The sequence below is a fragment of the Scyliorhinus canicula genome, chromosome 15, assembly GCF_902713615.1.
Source record: "Scyliorhinus canicula chromosome 15, sScyCan1.1, whole genome shotgun sequence".
NCBI lineage: Eukaryota > Metazoa > Chordata > Chondrichthyes > Carcharhiniformes > Scyliorhinidae > Scyliorhinus > Scyliorhinus canicula.
Window position 1 is genome coordinate 104,906,598 of NC_052160.1, and position 26,683 is coordinate 104,933,280.

General features: G+C 45.5%; 1 protein-coding gene across 4 annotated transcripts in view; it reads right to left on the reverse strand.

Annotated features, from left to right (window-relative positions):
- LOC119979037 (neuron navigator 1-like) overlaps nt 1–26,683 on the reverse strand; it is an 806,372-nt gene that overhangs the window by 376,120 nt on the left and 403,569 nt on the right. For all 4 annotated transcript variants that reach the window (XM_038821010.1, XM_038821009.1, XM_038821014.1 and 1 more), the window contains one exon: nt 21,626–22,012. In XM_038821010.1, the coding sequence (XP_038676938.1) occupies nt 21,626–22,012 (387 nt within the window). The remainder of the gene's footprint in view (nt 1–21,625; nt 22,013–26,683) is intronic.

Sequence of the window (26,683 nt, forward strand, 5' to 3'; positions counted from 1 at the left end):
ACGAAAACAAAAGATGTCACCAATTGCAGTTTCTCAAGGATCCAATAGCTTTGTTGTTTAAATGAAGCTCTCCTCCACAGGATATGGTGGTGATTTTAAGCCAGTATGGCCCAAGGGGTCAACTTCGCAGGATGTCTGTTTCTATATGAGCACTTTGCATCATCTCTTCATGTGACCTTCCTTTCCTGTGCCTTACAAAGTATTCTAAAGCTGTCTCTCCGTTTCCTTTCAACTGGAACCCACAGCATATTTTGAAATCAAAAGAAGAGTCTATTCCCTTCCCATCAAAGTGTACTTTATTGATGCACCAAACTTATATATTAAGAATTAAATGCATGTCATTATGGCTTTCTTGTTAGATGATAAATGGTACACCACCTTTTTTAGTAAACTTGTAATTCACAGTTTGCTTGTTTCTTATAATGAGAGAGCACTCTTCAGCACTTCCTATTTTATCTTTCCATTTCTTAGTAAGTACTGACTGACAAAAATGACTGCCTCCAAGTTAGTGCCTCATCCTACAAAAGGGGAACAGTTTTCTTTTCAGTGCTTATACAAAACAATGCCAAAACTAGTTGATATTTGAGCTGCAGAGTGCTATATCCTGCTGATCCACTGCTATGCTATAGCAGTAAAATCCACGATAAATATACATTTTCTGTCAATCGTTAGAGTAATGTTGTCAAAATCACTCAGCAGCTCAAGTAGACTCTTTCAACTTCTAAATAGGTAAGAGGGCCTGTAATCAATTGTTTCTTATAGGGATGAAAAGGTGATGCATTAAAAGCAAAACAAACAAATAATAAAGAATCAACAAGATAAAAGATCACACACAATTTGTTCAAAACTTTTCCTATTTCGCGACTGGCATTTTCTTCCATTCTCAAAACTCAGATGCTGCCAATCCATTTAAAACAGAGTTATGTTAAATTAAATACCACCCAGGAATCTTCCTGATCCGAAATATTAGGAATCCACATTAATCTTAAAACATTAAAAGAAGAGAATATTTTCCAATGAAAATGCTGCCGCTCACAGCAAGATGTTCTTTTAAAGTAGTCCATATTGGCACTTGCTGACCTTGACATCAGCATACATTCCCTGAATGCTGCTCCGGCTGTTCGTTTCATGGAAGAATCACTCGATGTTTCATTTCAAGTGGGCACATGTGTTTGATTAAGTTCACTGAAGATTTTGTTTTGTCCGTATGTTATGTACAGCAGAGTCTGTGGGAGGACATAAGCCTCTGGGGCTGTATTCACCCGTCGCCGACGTTGAAATTACATTCGGTGATCGGCTGGAGAATCCTCGTTTGCGCCGAAATCGAGGGCACCTTCCCCTCGAAATCCCGAGTATGCTGCACGCCATATGGACGGCCTCAGGGCATCAACTGAGCCCCCCCCCCCCCACCCCCGCCGATGCTCTGCCCCAATGGGGCGAGTTCCCAACGGCGTGGCGGTTGCGGACTGAGTCCAGCACCAAAACAATTCGGGGGTGGGAGCCGTTCTGTGCGCAGGGAGGATTTTGGCAGGGGCTGGGGGCACTGGTGGGGGTGGCGAGGGGTTACTGGGGGACAGTATGTGTCAGGCCGGGTCCGCACACAACCGGTGCTATGTTGAACGGCGTGGCCACTGCAGGCCGCCACTGTGCACATGTGCAGTATGGACCCGGCAATTATCCAGCCGCATCCGCAGGTAAAGCCAGGGGCTTTACGCTGCGTGCCTGCTAGCCCCCCACCCGACGGAGGATTGGTCCAGATTTTGCACCATGTTTCCTGGCATAAAACGCCACTGTTCCCACACCGGCGTCAGCACTTAGTCTTCAAATTGGAGAATCCAGCCCCTGATCCCTCGAGCCTCTCTTGAAAAGTTAAAACAAAATTGAAGAAATTTTAAAATAAAACATCTCATGCAAATCAGCTAGGGCTGTTTGGTAATTCTGCCAGGCAGTTCACTGAGCTTTCCAAGATCAACCGTTTACTACTCCAGGATATCAAAACGTGTCAAAAACAGGGAGATAGGGGAAGAAGTTAAAACATGTGCATAACTACAGCTCCAATAGATTTTGGGTGCGAGAAAGACAAAAACGTATTTTACAAATCTTCTTTCTCTTCCATGCTTAGCAGCACATGCAGCCCAGTCAATAATGCTCTGGGTTATTTCTGTAAAAAAGATCCTTTTCTCATCTGGACTGGTCATTAGTTTGACTCTCCATTGCCTGTCAGAAGGATGCGATAGGGGATCAACAATCCACTTCAATTGGAGGCGAGTGTTACTGTTGTCCACTGTACATTCAAAGATCAGAGCAACAATCTCTTGTTTGTCATTTAAAAATGGCGGGTGGGATGTGTGATTTTTGGTATTTACAAGGTAGCGGCCATTTCTATACTTCCATCAGAGGCGGCTAGGTCACTGGACCCCAATCCAGATTTGAATTCTTATTTCTGATCACCAGCAATTCGCTGGCCATTGGGATTCTTCTGTTCCCATTGGTAGTGAATCCACCCCCTGCCCCACCCCCACCCCCACCCACGGGTTTCCAGGTGACATGGGTGTCTTCAATGGGAAATTCCATTGACAAGCGACGGGAATTAAGATTCCCACGCCAGTGAACGGGCATGCTGCCGAGACACACACGATTGGGGGACCGGAGAATCCAACCCCTTGATCAACAAAGTTGCATCTAAAGCACTGCAATTCACCTGGGATTGTTGAATGTATCTTGTCGTAAGATAGCCTTGAGATAAGGGGTGCCATTTAGTGACCCCATTGCACCGAACGCAGATCCAGGGGCAGTAGGTGAATCACGTGAAGCCCCAAATCGGACACCTCGCAGGACGCCAGGCCAAACGCGAGTCTGAAGTAACGTATTGCAATTGGTCAGATTGAGCTGGTAAGTAGTCTCTCTATTTTAATTGCTCACTTTTCTGCTTAAAAGTGGGCAGGGGGTGTAGTTAACATTGATTACTCAGCTCCTATCTACTTTGTCCCATCCCATGAGAAGGGGCGGCACAGTGGTTAGCACTACTGCCTCACAGAGCCATAGACAGGGTGCAATTCTGGCCTTGGGTGACTGTTTACACTTTCTCCTCATGTCTCCATGGGTTTCGTCCAGGTGCTCCGGTTTTCTCCCACAGTCCAAAGATGTGCAGGTTGGGTGGGGTTATCTGGGATTTGGGGAGTGGCCCTAGGTCGGGTGCTTTTCCAGAGGGTCGGTACAGACTCGATGGGTCGAATGGCTCCCTTCTGCACTGCAGAAATTCTGTGAAAGTTCAGTCACACAGAAGGAAAAAAACAAGAAAAGTTTGGACCAGTATTTTTATTTCCCAGTTTTAATGATTTTCCCTGCACTCCGGGGAATGAGCCCAAAAATCAAGGCTGACATTTAGTGCAGTTAAGAGGGAGTGCCGCACTGTCTGAGGTACCAGGGTGAGATTGTAAACCAGGGCAGATATAAAAGATCCCATGGCACTACGGTGAACAGGAATGGTGGAGATATCCCTTTGTCCTGGCCAATATTAACCCTTCACTCAACATAAAAAAAAACAGATGATCTGGTCATTATCCCATTGCTGTTTGTAAGTTCTTGCTGTGTGCATCTTGGCTGCAATGTTTCTTAATTGTAACATTGACAACCCTTCCAAAAGTACTTCATTGGTTGCCCAGTGTTCATGAAAAACACTATATCAATACAAGGGCTGGGATTCTCCGTTACGAGTCCGCCTTTCTATGGCTGCTAGCGAGGGCAGAGAATTTGATGCTTTGTTCGATGGCGGTGATTCTCTACTCCCGCCGTTTGCCAATGGGATTTCCCATTGAAGCCACTCCATGTGCCGGGAAACCCGTGGGTGAGGGTGCGCTGTCGGCGGGAATAGTGAATTGCAATGGCCAGAGGATTCCAGCCGACATGTAAGATTTCTGTGCTGGTAACAAAACAAATTTCACTGGTTGAACGAAGAGTAGCCTTCCCTTCTTTATGTTGTACCAATCTACACACATTTATTCTATTTTGTAAAGGTTATGGGTGGGATTCTCAGTCCAGCCAGTTCTGTTTTCCGGCGCGGTATGCCCTCGCTAGCAGCGGGATTCTCCGTTCCCGCAGCAGGCCAATGGGGTTTCCCATTGTGGGCCACCCCATGCTGTCGGGAAACGGGCAGTATTTTTTGAACGATAATCTCTTTTTATTTCTAATGCAGTGAAAATAGTGCTCGTTGAAGCTAATAAAATCCGAGTTCCAAGACACAGTGCCAGAGCTGAAGGAAGACAAATACCAAGGGGTGATGCTTTCAATTAACACACATCAAATAAACAATTTGTTACTCTGTCAAATTTTAAACCAAATTTCCTTTTTTAGAAAGAAAACTGCTGTATAAATTATCCTGCCACAGCTGAGCCGCATTTTGCATTTCACAGATTATGAAATGCAAAACTGCTCTGAAAATAACAACTTTAACAGCATACAAAGTGTCTCTTGGTCATTGTCCCACCAAAACTAATTGCCTGCGAGTTCTTTCCATTGACTGCCCCCTTGCTGCGTAATTGCAGTTAATTGTGACACTGATGTCACTGAACTTCAAATAATAGGAATAAAATAAGGCCATCTATCACAGCTGCTGTACAACAAAAAAAAACAGTTGTATGGAAATGTCCTGCAGAACTGGGTGGAAGATGGTTCAAATTTAAATTCTTCAGCTTTGACATAAACATTTGAAAGCAAAACTATGTTATAAGGCCCATCTGCAATTATAAGTTAAACTCTGAGCATAAAACGCTGCTGCTGTGACAAGTACTAATTACAGATGAAATAGCAGGATTAGTCATATACAAAAGAATAATGGATCTAAATTGGGCCATTCATTCCCCCACTGACACCTGGCACATGCCCCACCTTGCTCCATGTTTTACCAACTGACAGCTCCAATTCTTTCTGGCACTGTGCACATCCTTGCTGATTTACATTTTCTTTTCTTTCCCAGATAATCAGTCGCACCATTCTTGCCGAGACAGTGAATTAATAGGGAAAGCGAGTTGGAGACAAAAGTATTAAAAAAAGTAAGACAGGGAAATTTGGCAGGCAGTTTTTTGCACAACAAGGTTGCACAAACAGCAGTGAGATAAACAATCTCTTTTTAGTAATGTTGGTTCAAAGGTATGAATATTGCAGGATATCAGGAACACCCTCCTGCTTGGCTTTGTGAATAGCTGTGGGATCTTTTGTGTTCACCCTGTAGGGCAAATTAGATCAACGACTAAGTAATCAGCTAATCCCCTTTTATTGCTACAGGAAAAATGCTGGAGGAACTCAACAGGTCAGGCAGTGTTTGTGAAGAGAGAAACAGAACTAATGTTTCAGGTCAACGATCTTTTGTCAGAACAGTCGACTGACTGGATTCAGTATTGACTATCAATTCTATTGAGTTCTAATGATGAGTAATCGACCTAAACTTTGTTTAACAACATAAGAGCATAAGAAATAGGAGCAGGAGTTGACCAAACGACTCCTTGACCCTGATCTGCCCTTCACCAAATCAAAGAATTGTTACAGTGCCAATCAGCCCATCATGTCCACACCAGCTTTCCAAATGAGCAACTGATCTAATACCACTCTGCTGCCTTCTTCCCGCAATCTTGTACATTCTTCCTTTTCAAATAACAGTCTAATTCCTTTTTGAATGTGTTAATGGGGCCTGCCTCCACCACACTCCCAGGCTGTGCATTCCAGGTCTGAAAGACCCTCTCCACAGAAAAGTTCTGTCTCACATTCTTTTGTTTCTTTTGCCAATTTAAATCAATGCCCTCTCATTCTTGATCCTTTCACAAGCGGGAGCAGTTTACATCGAAACATAGAAAATAGGAGCAGGAAGAGGCCATCCGGTCCTTCAGCCGGCTCCCCCATTCATTGTGAAAACGGTTGATCATCCAACTCAATAACCTGTTCCCCCTTTCCGTCCATATTCGTTGATCCATTTATCTTCAAGAGCTATATCTAACTCCTTTTTGAAAACATACAGGGCATGTTCTCCCAGCCAGCCCATGGAGTTTCCCAATGTGGACAACCCCACGCCGTCGGGAAATCCCCGGACTGACAGTGCAGTGGAGAATCCCGACAGCAGAGAATCAAGCCCACAATATTTTGGCCTGAACAGCCTTCTGGCTAGCGCATTCCACAGACTCACCACTCTCTGGGTGAAGAAATTCCTGCTCATCTCGATCCTAAAAGGTCTACCCTCAGACTGTGACTCCTGGTTCTCCACTCCTCTGCCATCGGGAACATCCTTCCTGAATCTATCATGTTAGAACATTATAGGTTTCTATGAGATCCCCCCCTTGTTCTTCTAAACTCCAGAAAATATAATCATAACTGACTCAATCTCCCGTCATACCTCAGACCCACCATCCCAGGGATCGGTCTGGTAAACCTAAACCTTCTCTGCACGCACTCTGCACTTCCTCAGATACGGGGATCAAAATGCCACACAATATTCCAGGTGTTGTGTCACCATGGCCCTGTATAATTGCAGTAAGACGTCCCTACATCTGTACATGAATCCTCTCGCTGTGAAGGTCAGCATAAGGTTTGCCTTCTTTATCACCTGCTGCATCTGTATTCTTACTTTCAGAATCTATGGCCTATCAGATAATAATCTGCCTTCCTGTTTTTGCTACCTCACATTTATCCACATTATACGGCATCCGCCATGCATTTTCCCACTCTCTCAACTTGTCTGAATCACACTGGCGCATCTCTGCATCCTCCTCCCTGCTTACCCTCCTACCCAGCATTGCGCCATCAGCAAATTTAGAGATGTTGCATTGAGTTCTCTCATCTATATCATTAATATATATTGTGAATAGCTGGGGTCCTAGCACCGATCTCGGCAATACCCCACTAGTCACTGGCTGCCAATTTGAAAAAGGTCCATTTATTTTTACTCTTTGTTTGCTGATTGCCAACCAGTTTTCTATCCATCTCAATACACTACCCTTAATCACATATGCTTTAATTTTATATGTTATCCGTTTATCTGTGACTTTGTTGAAAGCTTTCAGAAAGTCCAAATAATCCACTCCCACTGGCTTCCCCTTATCAACTCTATCCTCGAAGAATTCCAGTAGATTTGTCAAGCATGATTTCCCTTTCATAAATTCATGCTGATTCTGTCCGATCATGCCACTGTTTTCCAAATGCTCTGCTATTAAATCTTTCATATTTGACTCCAGCATTTTCCCCACTCCTGACATCAAGCTGACTGGCCTATAATTCCCTGTTTCCTCTCTACCCCCCCCCCCCCCCCCCCCCCCCCCCCCCCCTTTTAAATTGTAGGGTTACATTAGCCACCCTCCAATCTGTAGGAACTGTTCCAGAGTCTGTAGAATCGTGGAAGGTGATCACCAATGCATTCTTTATTTCTGGGGCCACTTCCTTAAGTACTCTGGAATCTAGATTATCAGGCTCTGGAAATTTATCAGCCTTCAATCCCATGAATATCCTCAACACCATTTCACTACTATTACAGATTTCCTTCAGCTCCTTCCTCTCACTAAGCCTCGTGTTCCCCAACATTTCTGGCACATTATTTGTCTCCTCTTTTGTGAAGATAGAACCAAAATATACATTTAGTTGGTCTGTTTCAGACTGTAAGCGACCTACATTTGTCTTCACTAATCTTTTTCTCTTCACATACCTGTAGAAGCTTTTATAGTCAGTCTTTATGTTCCCCACAAGCTTACTCTCGTCCTCCATTTTACCCTTCTTATTCAATCTTGTTGTCCTCCTTTGCTGAGTTCTGAACTCCTCCCAATACTCAGGTCTGCTGTTTTTTCTGGCCAATTTGTAAGCCTCTTCCTTGAATCTAAAAGTTTATCAAATTTACCTTGTAAGCTGTAGTTAGGCCCCATTCCCATTTTATTTTTTCCGCCAGAGAGGAATGAACAATTGTTGCAATTTACCCATGTGTACTTTGAATGTTTGCCATTGCCGATCCACCGTTATTCCTTTCAGTAACATTCCCCAATCCATCATAGCCAACTCATGCCTCATATCATTGTAGTTTCCTTTATTTAAATTCAGGACCCCGGTCTCAAAATCAACGGCGTCATTCTCCATCTTGATGAAGAATTCTATCACATTATGGATAATACACTATATTCTATTACAGAATACCCAGTCTAGGATGGCCTGTTCTCCAGTTGGTTCCTCAACATATTGCTCCGGAAAACTATCCCATCTACCCTCCAGTAATTCCTCCTCTAGCGTACTGTTGCTAATTTGATTTGCCCAATCTATGAATAGATTGAAGTCATCCATAATTACAGATGTTCCTTTATCACACGTGTCTCTAATTTCCTGTTTAATGCCATTCCCAACATCGCCACTACAGTTTGGGGGTTAATATACAACCCCAACTAACATCTTTTGCCACTTCATGTTTCTCAACTCTACCCATGCAGATTCCATATTGTGGGAGCTAATATCCATCCTCACTATTGCATGAATTTCCTCTTTAACCAGCAGTGTAACCCCATCTTTTTGTCTGTCTTCCGAAATACTGAAGACCCCAGGTGTTCAATTCCCATCCCTGGTCACCTGTTTATGTCTATTTACGCGATTAATTAGTCCACTTAATGAGAATGCTCCATGCATTAAGGCACAAAGACGTAAGGCTTGTTTTTTTAACATTCCTTGTCCCGTTCCTGGAATTGCCCCAATGCAATTCTTCACTACATATGGAGACCAAAACTGTTCACAATACTCGAGGATCAGTCTCATCAAAGACTTGTACAATTGGAGCAAGGTTGCCTTATTCTTGTACTCCAATCTCCTTGCAATAAAGACAAACCTAACATTTACCTTCCTAATTGTTTTCTGCACCTGATTGTTAACTTTCCATATCCCTGGCACAAGTACACCCAATTCCATGGGAACATCAACATTTACAAGTTTTACACATTTTTTAAAAATTGGCTTCTGTTCTTAATGCTCCATCTTTCCCCAGTTACTAATGGAACTGCTGAGTATTTGCAACATTTTCTGTCTTTCCTATTTCAGATTTGCAGCATCCACAGTATTTTTCTTCTTTATTCGTGATGTGTTGAAGGATAAGTCACCATAGGAATTCTGCTGCTTCTTCATTGAATCCAAAGCCTGGTGCCAGTAACAATGCAGCAAGGTGGAGAGAGCAGGAGAGGCCCAAATGTTCTTTGTTGGGCCCTGAGGAGCCGGATTACCATTCAGAACCCTCAGGAAAAGGCAAAAGCTCACAGCTTTCAGCCTGTTCCCGCTAGATTGCGCTGGTGGAAAGAGAATGAATCGGTCATTGTGCGCACATAGTTTAAAAAGAGATTCATGGATGGTAGGTATCCTTTTACTTCCTCAGGAAAGCTGGTTAAAACCATAGCCTATGGGATTAATGAGACAATGTTGGTGGGTGAGTCCTCTGGGTGAGTTTAATTACCTGCCTGCATCATTTCCACTGGGACAGCAGGATTGCAATTGACCCCAATATAACACTGCCCTGTTTACCAACACTGCTAAAAATAAGGCATTATTCAATATTGCAGCTCAATATCCAGAGAACGCTTCTTGTACTGCTTTATTGATGTAAGTTTCTCCTATCTTTTTCATGCAGACATCAAGCTAAATCACGCAGGTTGCTAAAGTATTCAGCAGCTCAACATAAGTCAACAGAGATGCAGGGACACAATTGAATTTAAGTCTGAGTGCTTTTGATTGGAGAAAGAAAAGTCTGTCTGGTGAGCATGTCATGATTGTGGTCCAAATACTAAGCGCCTTGAATTGAAAAAGCAGTTGCTTAGCAACCAACCTCTTCCAACTATCCACGGGATAGGTTTATGAAAAAAAATGGAAATAAATCATTTGGAGTAGGCCTTCAGTATGAGCAGATAATGTGGTACATACTGCCACCTCACTTTGAGAGGAAATGTATAATTCACATCTACTTTTCAAATGTTAAAAAATAATCAGAAATTGCCAGTCAATACACAGATAAGATTCCTATGGGCTCTGATACACACAATGTGACTTCCTAACTGGGAGGAAGGAGCCAGGTTGTGTGATAATAATTGGCCACGCATGAGCTCACTTGTTATTGTGAATGGTTAACTCATGTTCCTATCTGCATATTTCCTATGATCCCAACTGGATGATGCTGGATAATAATCCGATTGTAGGTGTTACCAAGGCCTTCATATTTAATTGCTATTTCCAGGGAAAAGAAATACCTCCACAATGACCATTTCCTGCCATCTACAAAAATGTGGACCAACCCAGAAAAGCAACCTAGCGCAAATCAAATTTCAAGTGGTGCCATACACGGAAAACATATCATTTGAAATTTAACAGAGATTCCTATTTTTCACACTATGCTTAATGCAACCGAGATAGAGACATCTGATGACGTTTGGTAGCATCATAAAAACAAGAGTCAGTAATAGCTTATAAATAGGGCAGGCTGAAAACTGTAACATTGAACAAACACAATGCCAGCAAGGAGGCTAATGAGTCGAACTTAACTCTTCCAGCTGCGAGATATCATAGCGAATATGTTTTCAAACTTGCACTAACAATCCATGGGAACCACACAGAGAATAGCTTTTCTAACATGTACCTAATGCAGCAGAATGTGAAAGCAACACTGGATGAAGATGGTGATCGGGTAGCTGGTGCGTGAGATGCTTTAACAGCTGCCCTGAAGGCATTGACTCAAGCTGGAATAATTGAGAACCCAGAAAACAAAGATGCATCAGGAGGACTTTTTTTCCCCCAAAAAATTATAAGACATTGCCAATTATCCTGGTACAGTGGAATGCTTTAATAGCAATTCAGACGATGACACATCTGTTGATTGTATTTTGAATTGTTAACAACACTGAAGACTTAGAATATGTAGATGAACCCTAAAATCCCTACAGTGCAAAAGAAGGCCATTCAGCCCGTTGAGTCTGCACTGACCCTCCGAAAGAGCACCCTACCTAGGCCCACTCCATGTAACCCCGCCTAACCTGCACATCTTTGGACACTAAGGGGCAATTTTAGCATGGCCAATCAACCTAACCTGTGTATCTTTGGACAGTGAGATGAAAATGGAGCATCCAGAGGAAACCTATGCAGACGTGGAGACAACATTCAAATTCCACATTGACAATTAACCAAGGCCAGAATTGATCCCGGATCCCTGGCGCTGTGAGGCAGCTGTGCTGACATTGTGCCACCATGACACCCTTATGTTACCATTATTACGTTTGATTATTCTTTCATTATTGTATAACTTACGTATTATGGCAAATGGCGCTACAGTTTGACACTATGTACAGTTTTACATTCTAACATTCCTTGAATGACAGTTGGTAAAATAACAGATATTGCCAATATTCCTGAATCCCTAAGGAATGTAAGTTAAAGTGAGTGAGGGGAGCAGAGAAATTGAACCCATCAATGTCACGCCACCAGGTCTCAATGAAAAGATCAATTAAGGACAAGAGGCCAAAGAGAAGCGTAATGTCAATTCCTCGGAGATGTTTCTTCCAATACTACCAACCTCACAGACTACAACATCTATTGAAACCCAATACTGCCTCTTTCCTATGATCAACAATCAGGAATTGTAAAATCAGTGGAAAATCTCGCAAGAAACCCCAAATCACGTTGCACACTGATGTAAAAGCGTGACGCAATAGTCCCCTCCCCCATAAGTGGCCATAAGACGATAAGACATAGGAACAGAATTAGGCCACTCAGCCCATCAGGCTGCTTGCAATTTAATCATGGCTGCTATTTTTCTCATCCCCATATTCCTGGTTTTTTTGCTGGTGTTCAACATCAGGCACACCGGGCGGTATTCTCTGCTCCCGATAAAAAATCGGGATGGCCGTCGTGAAATCGGCCGAGCTTCACGACGGCCTCGGGACCCGCTCCCCGCACCTAATTCACCCCCACCCTGGGGGATATGAGCGGGCCCCCGTTATTCCCGGCCGCGACCTTGTCGCGCCGGAAATGACGCGGAAACGGCGCTTTTCTGATGTCATCTGCGCATGCGAGGGTTGCCGGTTCCAACCCGCGCATGCGCGGCTGACATCAGAGCGCAGATGACACGAAACCGCGCATGCGCGGTGCCGTCTTTCTCCACCGCCGTCCGGCAAGACGTGGTGGCTTGATCTTGCCGGGCGGCGGAGGGAAAAGAGTGCGTCCGTTTTGGACGCTGGCCCGATGATCGGTGGGCACCGATCGCGGGCCTGTCCCCTCCCGAGCACAGTCACGGTGCTCCCATCCAAATCGGGCCCCTAGATGCCCCAAACGGGCATCTGCCACCCGTTTCATGAATGCAGCGACCAGATGTGGTTGCTGCCGTGGTGAAACAGGCGTGAAGGGCCGGCCTCACGACCCATCGGGCTCGGAGAATCGCCATTCACCGTGAAGTGCGGCGAGCGGCGATCCTTCCGAGCCGGGGGGGGGGGGATCGGGGATCGCTGGGGTGCCAGGGGGACGTACAAAATGTCGGAAGGCCCTCCCACGCCACGTGGGGAGCAGAGAATTCCGCCCATCATCTTAATGCATCAGCAACTAGTTATAAGACCTCTGGGCAGCACGGTGGCGCAGTGGGTTAGCCCTGCTACCTCACGGCGCCAAGGTCCCAGGTTCGATCCTTGCTCTAGGTCACTGTCCATGTGGAGTGTGCACATTCTCCCCGTGTTTGCATAGGTGTTGCCCCCACAACCTAAAGATGTGCAGGTTCGGTGGATTGGCCACGCTAAATTGCCCTTTAATTGGAAAAAATATTAAATCTGTTCCTCTCTCCTCAGCTCTGCCTGACCTGCTATATATTTTCAGCATTTTCTTTTCATATTCCTGTTTTACAGATGTTAATATCATGCAAAACAGAACAAACTTGATCAGTTTTATTACATTGTACAAACTGTCACATCTAATTAATATTTCTCTAAACTGCTGAATAGTATTTACAGTCAGGATAAAGTAACAATACCCTATTCATTAGTTCACCAATACTGACTAGCTTAAATAATTTAAGAAGTGTAATTGTTTTCCAGTACACACACTCTCGACTCATATCGTCCTTGGACACCTAGTGAGTATTCAGCTTGCTCCAGGCACAAGCATCCTTTCATCTGATTGATTCAAAGAGGTCTTTGAGTAAACCCACTGAACATTTTTCTTGTGGGTAACTATTAAATGTCACCCATTTTACTGCAAACCACCACTTTCCCAACCAAATTAAATAAGACAATTACAAGATCAGCTCGTTCTGACTGAAGACTTTAGCTTCCCAAACAATCGCTATGGCATACCAATGATTCCGTCAGCACTTTTGCAAATTGCAAGGTTTCATTTCCTATTGATTTCAGAAAATGGAGCTCTCACAAAGCATCGCTTGTCTGTGCTTTCGAAGCTTTTTTCTCCTCTACTTTGAAGCGGCAAAGAAAGATGCATTGGCATCTTTGAAGTCACCACATATAGAATCAAATTGTTCTCCATCAAATTCCATAACATATATCATTCCATCCTTTCCGTGCTGATGCCTGGCACATCTGCCTCAAAGTGAAAAAAGCAACAGCATAAGACAGTTTCTGAAACTCTGAACAAAAAGTTACAATGTCTGAAATAATAAGCACATTCCAATAGCATTACATTGTGGGATTGTATAGTATGTGTTACATACCATATCTAAACTGCTGTGAAATGCTGACCTCTAAAATGTTACGGTTAGGGTGGATCAGCATTTGAGATGCACAATAATCTGGATGCTTAACTAGCAGTGCTTAAAGTGTTTTGAAACTAAACAAATTTTGGCATCTATTAAACTGTGCACAGTGCCTCCTCTTGTAACTTCTCATTTCTTTGCATATCGTGAGGGCTCGAGGGCCTAACAGTTTCTGAAGAAAAGGAGGACCAATTCCCAGAGTACCGAGGCAGGCCTTCCAACCAGCCCGCTTGAGAACTTGTGACCACCTTGGCTGCCTAGGATCGGCTTCTGTGGTTGGCACGCTTGATCAATCCCAGCCCTCACCAGAGAGAAAACTGGGTCCAATGAGATCCGATAAACAGAGACTGGTCTGCCAATTTTGGAAATTTGTGGAAGTGTTTTGAGGTCACCCCCTGCCACTGCTACAGTTCCGTTGTTTGAGATCCACAAAAATACATATGGGACTTGCCATCAATTTTTTTTTTTCTTCTGCATGAGTAATCATTATTGCTCCTTAAAAGAACTATTAATGCTGAGACCTCATTATGTAGACTGAAACTTCACCATACTTAAGAACTCGCAATTCTTGTGACTTATCTTCTTTCTTTTGATTTCTTTAAAAAAATATATTTTTAGTCAGATTCAATTATGACATGCAGATTAGTCCCGCAAATTTATGCAACTTTCATACAAACAGCCCCCCAACACAGCCCCACCTAACCCGAATAACCCAGAAGCCTCTCCAGCACAACCACCAGCCCCCCCCCCCCCCCTCTCGCCCCCCCACTACCACCAGCCCTCTAATTGCTGATGACAAACAAATCCCCCAACCATGCCAATGCTTTAGGCAGTGCCAGTTCCCTCCAACCGAGCAAGACTCGCCTCTGGGTTATCAGAGAGGCGAAGGCCGAGCGAAGGCCAAGCCTTCCTCCCCTCCTGCAGCTCCGGCAAGCCCGACACTCCAAGGATCGCCACCATTAGGCACAGCTCCCCTCTAACTCCCAAAATTGTTTCAAAAAAGGAAACCCAGAACTCAACCAGCTTAGCACAAAACATGTGCGAGTGGTTCGCCAGTCCTCTTGAACAATGGTCCTCTTGGCAGCAGCACGGTAGCACAGTGGTTAGCACAGTTGCTTCACAACTCCAGGGTCCCAGGTTCAATTCCCGGCTTGTCTATGCGGAGTCTGCACATTCTCTCCGTGTCTGCGTGGGTTTCCTCCGGGTGCTCCGCTTTCCTCCCACAGTCCAAAGATATGTAGGTTAAAAAATGAAAAAAAAAGAAAATTGCTTATTGTCACGAGTAGGCTTCAATGAAGTTACTGTGAAAAGCCCCTAGTCGCCACATTCCGATGCCTGTTCGAGGAGGCTGGTACGGGAATTGAACCGTCCTGCTGGCCTGCCTTGGTCTGCTTTAAAAGCCAGCGATTTAGCCCAGTGTGCTAAACCAGCCGCGGTTAGGTGGATTGGCCATGATAAATTGCCCTTAGTGTCCAAAAAAAGGTTAGGTGGGGTTACTGGGTTACGGGGATAGGGTGGAAGCATGGGCTTAAGTGGGGTGCTCTTTCCAAGGGCCAGTGCAGGCTCGATGGGCTGAATGGCCTCCTTCTTCACTGTAAATTCTATGAACAATGCTCACATCTATCCACTATACCCTGGCAGCCCGGGAAATGAAGAGAGCTCCTTACAAGCAAAGTTTCGCAAATGAAAATTACTTAAATAATTCCCTCTCAGGAGTTGAAACTTCTCCATTAACCCCCCTCCATGAACAAATCCTTAAATCTCTCAGCCCCTCCCTCTTCCAGATCTTATCCGTGGAGTCCATCCCAACTGGTACAGACCTATGGTTCCCCAGATAGGCACCAGTAGCGACATAGACCCTAATTTAAAGAGCTGCCTGACTTGATTCAATATTCTCAGAGAGGTTATTACACTGGACTCAAAGAGAAACTAACTGAAGAGGAATGGAAGAGGAGCTGCAGCAAGTGCCCTCAAGATTGAAACTATACAAGAAGCCTCCTCCATCCGCCCCATACCGACTCCTAAGCCATCCCCGCACTTACACAATGTTTGCCGCCGAGTAATAGTACATCACATTACATAGCACCAACCACCCTCCCTGACTGCCTATCCCTCTGCATTACAACCCTTTGAACACGGGGGTCTTACCCGTCCAAACAAATGTCAAAATTTATTTGTTGACTCTATTAAAAAATGACCATAGAAAGAAAGACTGGGAGACATTGAAACACAAACAAGAGCCTCAGAAGAATGTTCATCTTAACCATCTGCACCCTTCCCGGCAAAGGGAGGGAATCCCATCTCTTCAAGTTTGCCTTCACACCCTCTACCAGAGTGGCCATGTTCAATTTATGTAACGAGGCCCACTCATGGGCCACTCATATTCCAGGATACCTAAAACTAGTCCTGGCCAGCTGAAACGGTAGCCTCACCAGATCAGCTCCCATCCCTGGAATGTTCAACGGTAAAACCTCACTCTTGTCTATGTTCATTCTATATCCCAAGGAGGAAACAAACTCCTTTAGCATCTTCATTATATTCCCCATGTTAGAGAGGATCCGTAATATGTAACAATAAATCGTCCGCACACAGTGACACCCCATGCTGCCTCCCTCAACTCTCTGTACCCTTCCATCCGGCCAATGACCTAAGTGCAATGGCAATGGCTCAATCGGCAAAGTAATGAGGAAAATGGACATCCCTGCCTTGTACCCCGATATAACCGAAGGTACCCCAAACTCAGTCCATTGGTACAGACGCTCTCAGTGGGTGTCCTGTACAAAAGCCTAATCCACAAAGTGAAATTACGTCAAAAGCCAAATCACCTCAAAAAGGTGCCTCCACTTCACCAGTTGCCCACGGAGATAATTACCTTCGGGTCGACCCCCAAGGAGGGCGATAGCACCACATTCAACAGTCTCCTAACGTTGGGCGAGAATTGCCGGCTCGTAACAAAATGCACCGCCCCAGGACCCCCCTCCCCGGATACAGAATCAGTAAACATGTCCAACAGGTATGATCCCAACACAGTCGCGAACCGTTTATAAAATTACACAGAGAATCCGTTCGGGCCTGGTGCCTTCTCCGATTGCACTGAACTAATACATTTTATAATTTCCTCCAACCCAAGGGGCTTAACTGATGTAATCAATTAACAATTACACGTGTATTAAAAATGCCATTGACGAAACAATTTTGAGAATCTTACAGGCATTTTGAATTTAACCAGGCAGCAATCACATTCGGCTTATATGCTGATCTAACAATTAACTGAAAGCAAACTAACATTCTGTATATTTACATTGAGAATCTGTCAGCAGGAGCTTGGCTAATGCAATGAGATTTGGATTTGAATCTCATACAAATTAATGGCAAGAATGTATCCAACAGTGGAATCCCTCAAAATTTCAAATTAGAAGTCTATTGATGACCGTAAAACCATTGTCGATTGTTGTAAAAACCCATCTGGTTGATTAATGTCCTTTAGGGAAGGAAACCTTTCGTCTTCACCTGGTCTACATGAGACTCCAAACCCAAAGCAATGTGGTTGACTCTTAAATGCCTTCTGAAATGGGCTAGCAAGCCACTCAGTTGTAACCAACCAATACAAAGAAAATACAAAGTAATGGAACCAAACTGACCACCCAGCATCGACCGAAGGGCCGGAAACAACAATGTCAAACCCAGCCCTGTCATCCTTGCAAAGGCTGGGGGCTTGTGCCAAAATTGGGAGAGTTGTCTCAAAGACTAGTCAAGCAACAGCCTGACATAGTCATAATCATGGAATGCTACTTCAAGGATAATATCCCAGATACCACCATCACTATTCCTGGATATGTCATGTCCACCGGCAGGGCAGCCCAGCAGAGGTAACGGGCGGCACAGTGGTACACAATCAAGAGGTGTTGCCCTAGGAGTCTTCAACATCAACTCTGGATCTCATGAAGTTTCATGGCACCAGGTCAAACATGGGCAGGGAAACTTCCTGCTGCTTACCATGTACTATCCCTACCCGGCGGATGAAATAGTACTACTACATGTTGAACACAACTTGGAGGAAACACTGAATATGGCAAATGCACAGAATGTTCTCTGGGTCGTGGACTTCATTGTCCATCACCAAGAGTGGCTCAATAGTACCACCACAGACCGAGCTGGCCAGGTTCTAAAGGACTGCTAGACTGTGACTGCAGCAGGGAAACAACACAAGGGAAAAACGATACTTGACCTCATGCTCATCATACTGCCTGATGCAGATAAATATGTCCATGAAAGTTTCTATAGAAGTGACAACCGTACAATGCTTGTAGAGATGAAGTCCCATTTTCATAATGAAGTTACCCTCCATCGCATTGTGTGGCACTACAATCGTGCTGAATGGGGTAGACTTCAAACAGATCCAGCAAATCAAGATTGGGCTTCCATGAGACTCTGTGGGCCATCAGCAGCAGCAGAATTATATTGTACCCAACCACAATCTGCAACCTCATGACCCGGCATATCCCCACTCTACCATTACCAACAAGCCAGGGAATCAACCCTGATTCAATGAAGAGTGCAGGCGGACATGCCAGGAGTAACACCAGGTATACCTGAAAATGAGGTGTCAATCTGGAAACTACGACACAGAACTATTCGCATGCCAATCAGCATAAGAAACAAGTAATAGACAGAGCTAGGCGATTTCACAACCAACGGATCAAGTCTAAGCTATGTAGTCCTGCCACATCCAGCTATGAATGGTGTTGGACAATTAAACACTGACTGGAGGATGAGGCTCCACAAATATCTCCATTCACAATGATGGCCGGGGGTAAAGATAAGGCTGAAGCATTCTCAACAATCTTCAGTCAGAGGTTACATAGATACATAGAACATACAGTCAGAAGGAGGCCATTCGGCCCATCGCGTCTGCACCTTATCCCCATCACTTCCACCCTATCCCCATAACCCACTAACCCCTCCTAACCTTTTTGGACACTAAGAGCAATTTAGCATGGCCAATCTACCTAACCTTGCACGTCTTTGGACTGTGGGAGGAAACCGGAGCACCCGGAGAAAAACCACGCAGATACGGGGAGAACGCAGAGTGACCCAGCAGGGAATCAAACAGTGACCCTGGTGCTGTAAAGCCACAGTACTAGTCACGTATGCTACCGTGATGCCCGTTAAAGCAGCAGCAGTTTAAGACAGCAGGTTCTGTATGGATGATACATCTCGGCCTCCTCCAGTTGTCACCAGCATCACAGATGATGGTCTTCAGCCCATTACTGCCTTGGTTCAAACATGGACAAAAGAGCAGAATGCCAGAGGTGAGGTGAGAGTGACTGCCTTTGACATCAAGGCACCCAGGACAAAGAAACCCACTTCATTTTGCTACCCCTTCCGCAAACATTCAAACCCTCCACCACTGACAAACAGTAGCAACAGTGTGTACCATCTACAAAACACGCTGCAGGAACTCACCAAGGTTCCTTCGGCAGCACTTTCTAAACCCATGACCACTACCATCTAGAAGGACAAAAGCAGCAGAAACATGGGAAAACCACCAGCTGGAGGTTCCCCTCCAAGCCACACACCATCCTGACTTGGAAATATATCGCCGTTCCTTCACTGTTCCTGGGTCAGAATCCTGGAATTCCTTCCCCTAATTTTTCTGTGCTACACTTCAAGGACTGCAGCAGTTTAAGGCAGCAGCCCACCCCACTAACTAAAGGGCAACTAGGAATGGGCAATAAATGCAGGCCAAGCCAGCAACGCTCATATCCCCAAAATGATTTTTTTTAAAAGCACAAGATCACACTGAAAACAATATATATTTTTTAAATTCTCATGGGCTTGTACAGCCCAATATTATCAGGAGTCTTGTTCACTTATTTTGAGTTAATTTTGGATTTTGTTTTAAGGCAGTCCAGCGGTGAAAACTGTTACTGCACCAAAGGGTTAGATATCACGGACCAGCAGATCAAGATGGCTTCCTTCAAGAATCCCCAGATAGTAACCTCCTCAGCCATCTGGAGATCGTACAGACATAAGGCAAAGGGCTGCCCCCAGGGAAGGAGAAAAAGAACAAAACAACATGAGGCTAAGTCAACTTGTACTACTCACACAGACCTTTTAGCAGCTGCCCTTCAACAGGCTGCCTGCCTGCCTGCCCTCATGGTTTCAAAACATCTGGCATAGGAGAGGAATATATATATGTGCACAAATTATGACATAAATTAATTTCTAAAGTGAGAACAAAAATTGAATATTAAAGCTATCTGTGACAATAAGTGATACAGTATAAATATTAAAGCTTCGACCTGTGGGAATCATCCTTGGTTTTGCAGGAGGAGCTGCACTTTGGAATCAGACTGGATTCACTATTGAAAAAAGCTTGTCACCAAATTTTCTTAATTTACTTAAATCTTACATGATAGCCGGGATTTTCCATTGCGAGCCCGTCCCGCTGCTCGCAAGGACAAAGAATTTGGCGCTCAGCCAAATTTCCCATTCATTGCAGCAAGACAGGAAAATACCGCCACCATGAACGGACGGAGAATCCCGCCCCATCTCACATCAATACCACTCCCCTGGTCAGATTAAATCTCCAAGCAAATGCTGATGTATTTTTATTCTCCCAACCCCATTTTTTCCTCAGCTGTATAAAGAATTACTTGCTACCTTTAACAAACTAACATTGCTTGTAATAAATATTACATAGATCTAATTTATTATAGTTATGAATAATTTCTTTTCTGGGACTTTTAATCAGAAAAATGTTCACCAAGTATATCATACTTTTATCGTCTCTTGTTTTATTCCTACCACACATGACAAAATGAAGCAAGGAAAGGCAGAAAGAGGTACGTACAAAGGGCACACACATCGAGACTAGGAAAGCTGTCAATTTAGGATAGAAGACAGTAATAATGAATAAGTGTAATTACTCAGAATCACACAGTACAGAAGAGGCCCTTCGGCCCATCGAGTCTGCAGCAACACGTGAAAAAACGCTGGCTTGCCTACCTAATCCCTTTTATCAGGGCTTGGCCCATAGCCTTGAATGTTATGACATGCCAAGTGCTCATCCAGGTACTTTTTAAAGGATGTGAGACAACCCGCCTCGACCACCCTTCCAGGCAGTGCATTCCAGATCATCACCACCCTCTGGGTAAAAGGTGTTTCCTTCCATCCCCCTGCACCTCACCTTGAACTAGTGCCCCCTCGTGACTGACTTTTAACTAAGGAGAACAGCTGCTCCCTATCCACCCTGTCCATGCCCCTTGTAATCCTGTACACCTCGATCAGGTTGCTCCTCAGTCTTCTCTGTTCCAATGAAAACAACCCAAGCCTATCCAACCTCTCTTCACAACTGAAATGCTCCATCCCAAGCAACATCCTGGTGAATCTCCTCTGCACCCTCTCTAGTGCAATCACATCCTTACTGCATGGAATAATTCTGTAACAAAATGACATTCAATCAGAAAGAATAAATGTCACCGAATATTAGTTTAGGCAAACCTTAATAGGTTTTTGGCTCTACTTTGGGTCGAAGTAATCCGGCCATGATGTCAAACAGGTTTTTCTTTGACAGGAGCCAATCTGTCATTTTTACATTTACTTTTAATACAATCCAATTGCATATTTATTACCAGTAAGATATCTGGAGCTGGAATATTCTCAAATCTGCAGTTGATTTCACCTATCCTAAATACGAAACAACTTTAACAACGCACCTATGAAAATTGAAACTCAAATAGCATACCTACATCACTTTCATGCAACATACTATTCATAATTTGAACATGTAGTGTTTCGCTAAAAGTAATTCCACCAAAGAAAACTTTAGAAACTGATTCAAATCCAATCCCTTTGGCAAATTGCAACGTAACAGTTCCAACTTACCCAGTTGTAATGTCATCATCATTCATCGTCTTGCCCAACAAATCGCTGTCACTCATATAGCCAGACATGTCAGCACTGATGGACTTCAGGTCTACATCATCAGCATCCAGAGACTCCAAGTCCAAGTGAGAAATGTTGCACGATTTACTGGAACTCCGCATGGGCATGGTGTGAGAGTAATGGGAGGTGTCTCCTCGAACGAACCAGCCAGAATTTCCTCCAGGTTGGCACCCACTGCCTACGGAAGGGGCATCCCCTGCCTGAAGACGTGGACTTGCTTGGCCATATCGCCAGGACAATGGCGATGATCGATTAGACGAACTTGTACCACGGCTTCTGGCATTCACATCAGTGCTTATGTCACTGTCAAAGGCTGCATCTAAAGCACTGCAAAGAAAATAATAGATAAGAAATGAATGCAGATACATTTTTGAGGAACAACCTCCCGCATTAGAAATTAGCATATAAAATTAAAGCACATGTGATTAGGAGCAATTATTGAGATGCATAGAAAACTGATTGGCAGACAGGAAACAAAGAGTAGGAATTAATGGGTCTTTTTCAAATTGGCAGGCAGTGACTAGTGGGGTAATGATTTAGAGGCGAGAACAAAATGTAATATCTCCAAATTTGCAGATGACACCAAGTTGAGTTTGAGGGCGAGATGTGGGGAGGATGCAAAGATCCTTCAGTGTGATTTAGACAAGTTGAGTGAGTGGGTAAATGAATGGCAGATGGCAATATAATTTGGAAAAATGCAAAGTTATCCACTTTGGTAGCAAAAACGAGAAGGCAGACTATTATTTGAATGGTCACAAGTTAGGAGAGGGGAATGTGCAATGAGACCTGGGTGTCTGCGCACACCAGTCACTGAAGGTAAGCATGCAGGTACAGCAGGCGGTAAAGAAGGCAAACGGTATGCTGGCCTTCATTGCGAGAGGATTCGAGTACACAAGCAGGGGTGTCTTGCTGCAATTATACAGGGCTTGGTGAGGCCACACCTGGAATATTGGGCTGGATTCTCCCCTACCCGGCGTGACGGAGGGTGCCGGCGTAGGGGAGTGGCGCCAACCACTCAGGGGTCGCGCCTCCCCAAAGGTGGGGAATTCTCCCCACCTTTGGGGGCCAGCCCCGCGCCGGAGCAGTTTGCACCAGAAGACTGGCGCAAACACCCGGCGCAGTCGGAAGCGGGGCTGGCCGAAAGGCTTTCGGCGGTCGGCGCATGCGCCGGCAGTGACGTCAGCGGCCAGCTGCCGCTGACGTCACTGCCGGCGCATGCGCGATGCGGGGTTGTCCTCCGCGTCCGCCATGGCGGAGGCCGTGGCGGCGCGGAAGGAGAAAGAGTGCCCCCACGGCACTGCCCCGCGGAGTGAGCGGGGGGCCCCGATCGCGGGCCAGGCCTCCGTGGGGGCACCCCCCCGGGTCCGATCGCCCCCCGCCCCCCCAGGGCCCCGGGGGCCTGCTCGCGCCGCTGAGCCCGCCGTTCCAGAGGTGGTTTAAACCTCGGCGGCGGGAGAAGGCCTCCCAGCGGCGGGACTTCGGCCCATCCGGGCCGGAGATTTGAGGTAAGTTTAAAAAAAATGAAATCCCGCCGGCGGGATTTGCACAACGCCGGTTTATGACCGGCGGGAGAATTCAAAAACCTGCGGGAGCGGAAATAACGCCGCTTCCCGCCAATTCTCCGACCCTGCGTGGGGTCGGAGAATTTCGCCCATTATGTGCAGTTTTGGTCTCCTTATCTGAGGAAGGATGTTCTTGTCCTAGAGGGAATACAGCGAAGAGTTACCAGATTGATTCCTGGTATGGCAGGACTGACGTATGAGGACAGATTGAATTGGTTTGGATTGTGTCACCTGGAGTTCAGAAGAATGAGGAGGCTTGCATAGCAACCTATAAAATTCTAACAGGACTGGACAGGGTAGGTGCAGGAAGGATGATCCTGATAGTGGGTATGTCCAGAACCAGGAGTCAAAGTCTGAGGATACGGAGTAGACCATTTTGGAGAGATTTCTTTTTTCAAATCAAGGGGCAATTTAGCGTGGCCAATCCACCTACCTTGCACATCTTTGGGTTGTACGGGTGAGACCCACACAGACACATAGAACATTAACATTACAGTGCAGTACAGGCCCTTCGGCCCTCCATATGGACAATGAGCTAAGGTCGGGATCAAACCCGGTTCCTCGGCGCCGTGAGGCAGCAGTGCTAACCATAGCACCACCGTGTCGCCCATTTAGGATGGAGATGAAGAGAAATTTCTTCACCCAGAGAGTGATGAACTTATGGAATACGTTACCACAGGAAGTAGTTGAGGCTAAAACATTGTGGGCTGAATTCTCCGCAGACCCGCGCCGAAATCGCGGCCGGCGCATGGGCGGAGAATACACGTTCATGCCGTAATCGAGCCTGGCGCCACTCCGGTGATTCTCCGGGCCCCGAAAATCAGCATGACTGCGGAGTATGCCGAGCCACCGGGGGGCCATTGCCAGAGCGCCGCCCAACAAACATTCGCTCTCAACCGGCCGAGTTCCCGACGGCGTGGTACTAACCACCTATTGCCACTCAGAATGCTGGCATGGTGGCTGCGGACTCAGTCTGCAGCCGTTCTGGTCAGAGGCGGGGGGATCAGAGGCCAGGGGGGCCCTTATAGGCAGCCGGGGATTAGGTGCGCGGGGCTAGATGTCTGGGCGCGCAGCCGATTTTGGGGGGGGGGGGGGTCTCCTTTCTCTGTCTGGCTCCGCGGTCTGAGTCCACCATGGACCTCGGCGTGGCTGCTGGAGGCCGCGGCCGTGTGCCGTGGGCCACGCTGAACCGGAAGTGCGGGAGCCCATATCCACAGCTAAAGCTGCGAGATTTACTCCAAGTCCCTGCTAGACCCCTGCAGGGGGGATGAATTATGTCATCTTTTTTATAGGAATTTCAGGAGTAAAACCCCAACGTTTTTACGCCGGTGTGAGGACATAGTCCCATTTTGGGAGAATCCAGTCCTTCTATGTTTTCAAGAAGCAGTTAGATATTGCACTAGGGGCGGAGGGGATCGAAGAATAAGGGGGGCGGAATGCAAGATTAGGGTATTGAGTTGGATGATCAGCATGATTATAATGAATGTGGAGCATGTGCAAAGGGCCAAATGGCCTCCTCCAGCTCCAATTTTCTATGTTTCGATGTAAACATAAACATGCAAGGGGTACTGCAACTGAGTAAACAGTTAAGATGCTCTGCCTCTGATTTATTAATCTGCCTGCCATGTGATATGTTTCATTTGTCTAAACTGGTTCATGTGACAGAATAAACTCATTTCTGTCTGGAAAGGTCTGACTTCCACAAAACAAGTGACTATGATTCAAAGTATTTCACTGGATAAAAGCAAATTACTGTGGATGCTGGAACTTGAAGCCAAAGAGAAAATGCTGAAAAATGGTAGCAGGTCTGGCAGCTTCTGTAGGGAGAGAAAAGAGCTAACGTTTCGAGCCCAGATTCTCTCCCTACAGATGCTGCCAGACCTGCTGAGATTTTACAGCATTTTCTCTTTGGTTTCAAAGTATTTCATTGCCCGGAGGGCACAATGGGATGTCCTCTGGGTTTGAAAAGCACTATTGAAAATGAAAATTCTTTCCTGTTTCTTTCTTAGGTCCGATTGCCTCAAGGAACTATGGCCTCTTTTCCTTCTCGTTAAGTATGATGAAAGGAAGGTGGAAAGAAAATGCTGTTGGAAGTGCTAAATAAATTGTGATCTTTATTGTCATTTATGTATGGCAGTTATTTTAAAAAGCTGGCAGTCCAGTGCATTGACCCTGTATGTTTTAGTAATGCAATGTAAAAGCATTAATAATTCACATCATCAGATAATATTTGAATTGCACAGCTCATCGATATAAGCTTTCCAGGGTCTATTTTAAAAATGTTGCATGTAAAGCTTGTGAAGGCAAGCTGATATTTAGCCTCAGTGATTTTATTTACACAATCATTGATAACTCAAGTCATCCACTCAGATGCAACTTGATTTCCCACATTTACTCCTGCAAATAAGTAATTCGTGGAAGCTTATGATATAGAGACTCGGTAGGAAACAACATGTTGTGCACTGACTGTATGATACACAAAATGAAAGAACCGTTTTTGCACATGGCACTGACGCTGTCCATGGACTAAGGTCTGGAGTATTTCAAGTTAAAAATGGAAATTGTTGAGAAACCAATCAAGATTGAATTGTGTAAATTGGAACAAAACAACACAATCCAAATAATGCCACTGGACCACACAAAGTCACCAAGGAACACCAATTCCAGCGAAAACCATCATGTAGGTACACCAATGTTCAATCTGTATCCCTAACCTGACCTTTACCCCACTTCCCAATGGCAAACTTTTCTGATATCCAGAAGTTTATGTCTCTCTCTCTCACCCCTCTGATCTATCAGCCTCCCTCAACACAACAATGATGACTCCAGCAGTTCTTTCAAGAAGGTCCAGAATTTGGTAAATGTAATTTGCAATCAGAATTAGCCTATTTGCATTGTAAAGTTTACTAAGTGCACTATGACAGGGGATGGGATTCTCCGACCCCGCGCCGGGTCAGAGAATCGTCGATCGCGCTGATTTTCACGAGGCGCCGTTTCGGCCTCGTCTCGCCATTTTCCCACGGCTTAATCGTGAACAGCGCCGCGCTGCCCGGAGAATCAGCCAAGGGGGTAAGTCCCGCGATTCTCCGAATCTGCGGCCCGGATGGGTCAAAGTCCAGACGGTGTGACCCCAGGTCACACCGGCGCCGTTCAAACCTGCAAATAAAAATCGGTACGGGGAGGAGGTGAGCGGCCGGCGTATTGCATTTGTGACAATCTCGGGACAGACACGGACGGGGCTGCTGCCAAGGTGGGGGAGGGCTTCCATGTTCGGGGGGGGGGGGGGGGGGGGGGGGGTGCGGGCCTCTATGCTGGGGGCGGGCCCTCTATGTTCAGGGGAGGGGGCTGGGCCGGGGGCCTCCATGTTCGGGAGGGGGGGCATGTGGATGTCATGCCAGCCGCCATGCCAGTGCAGTGCGTTGCCAGAGCCACTGTC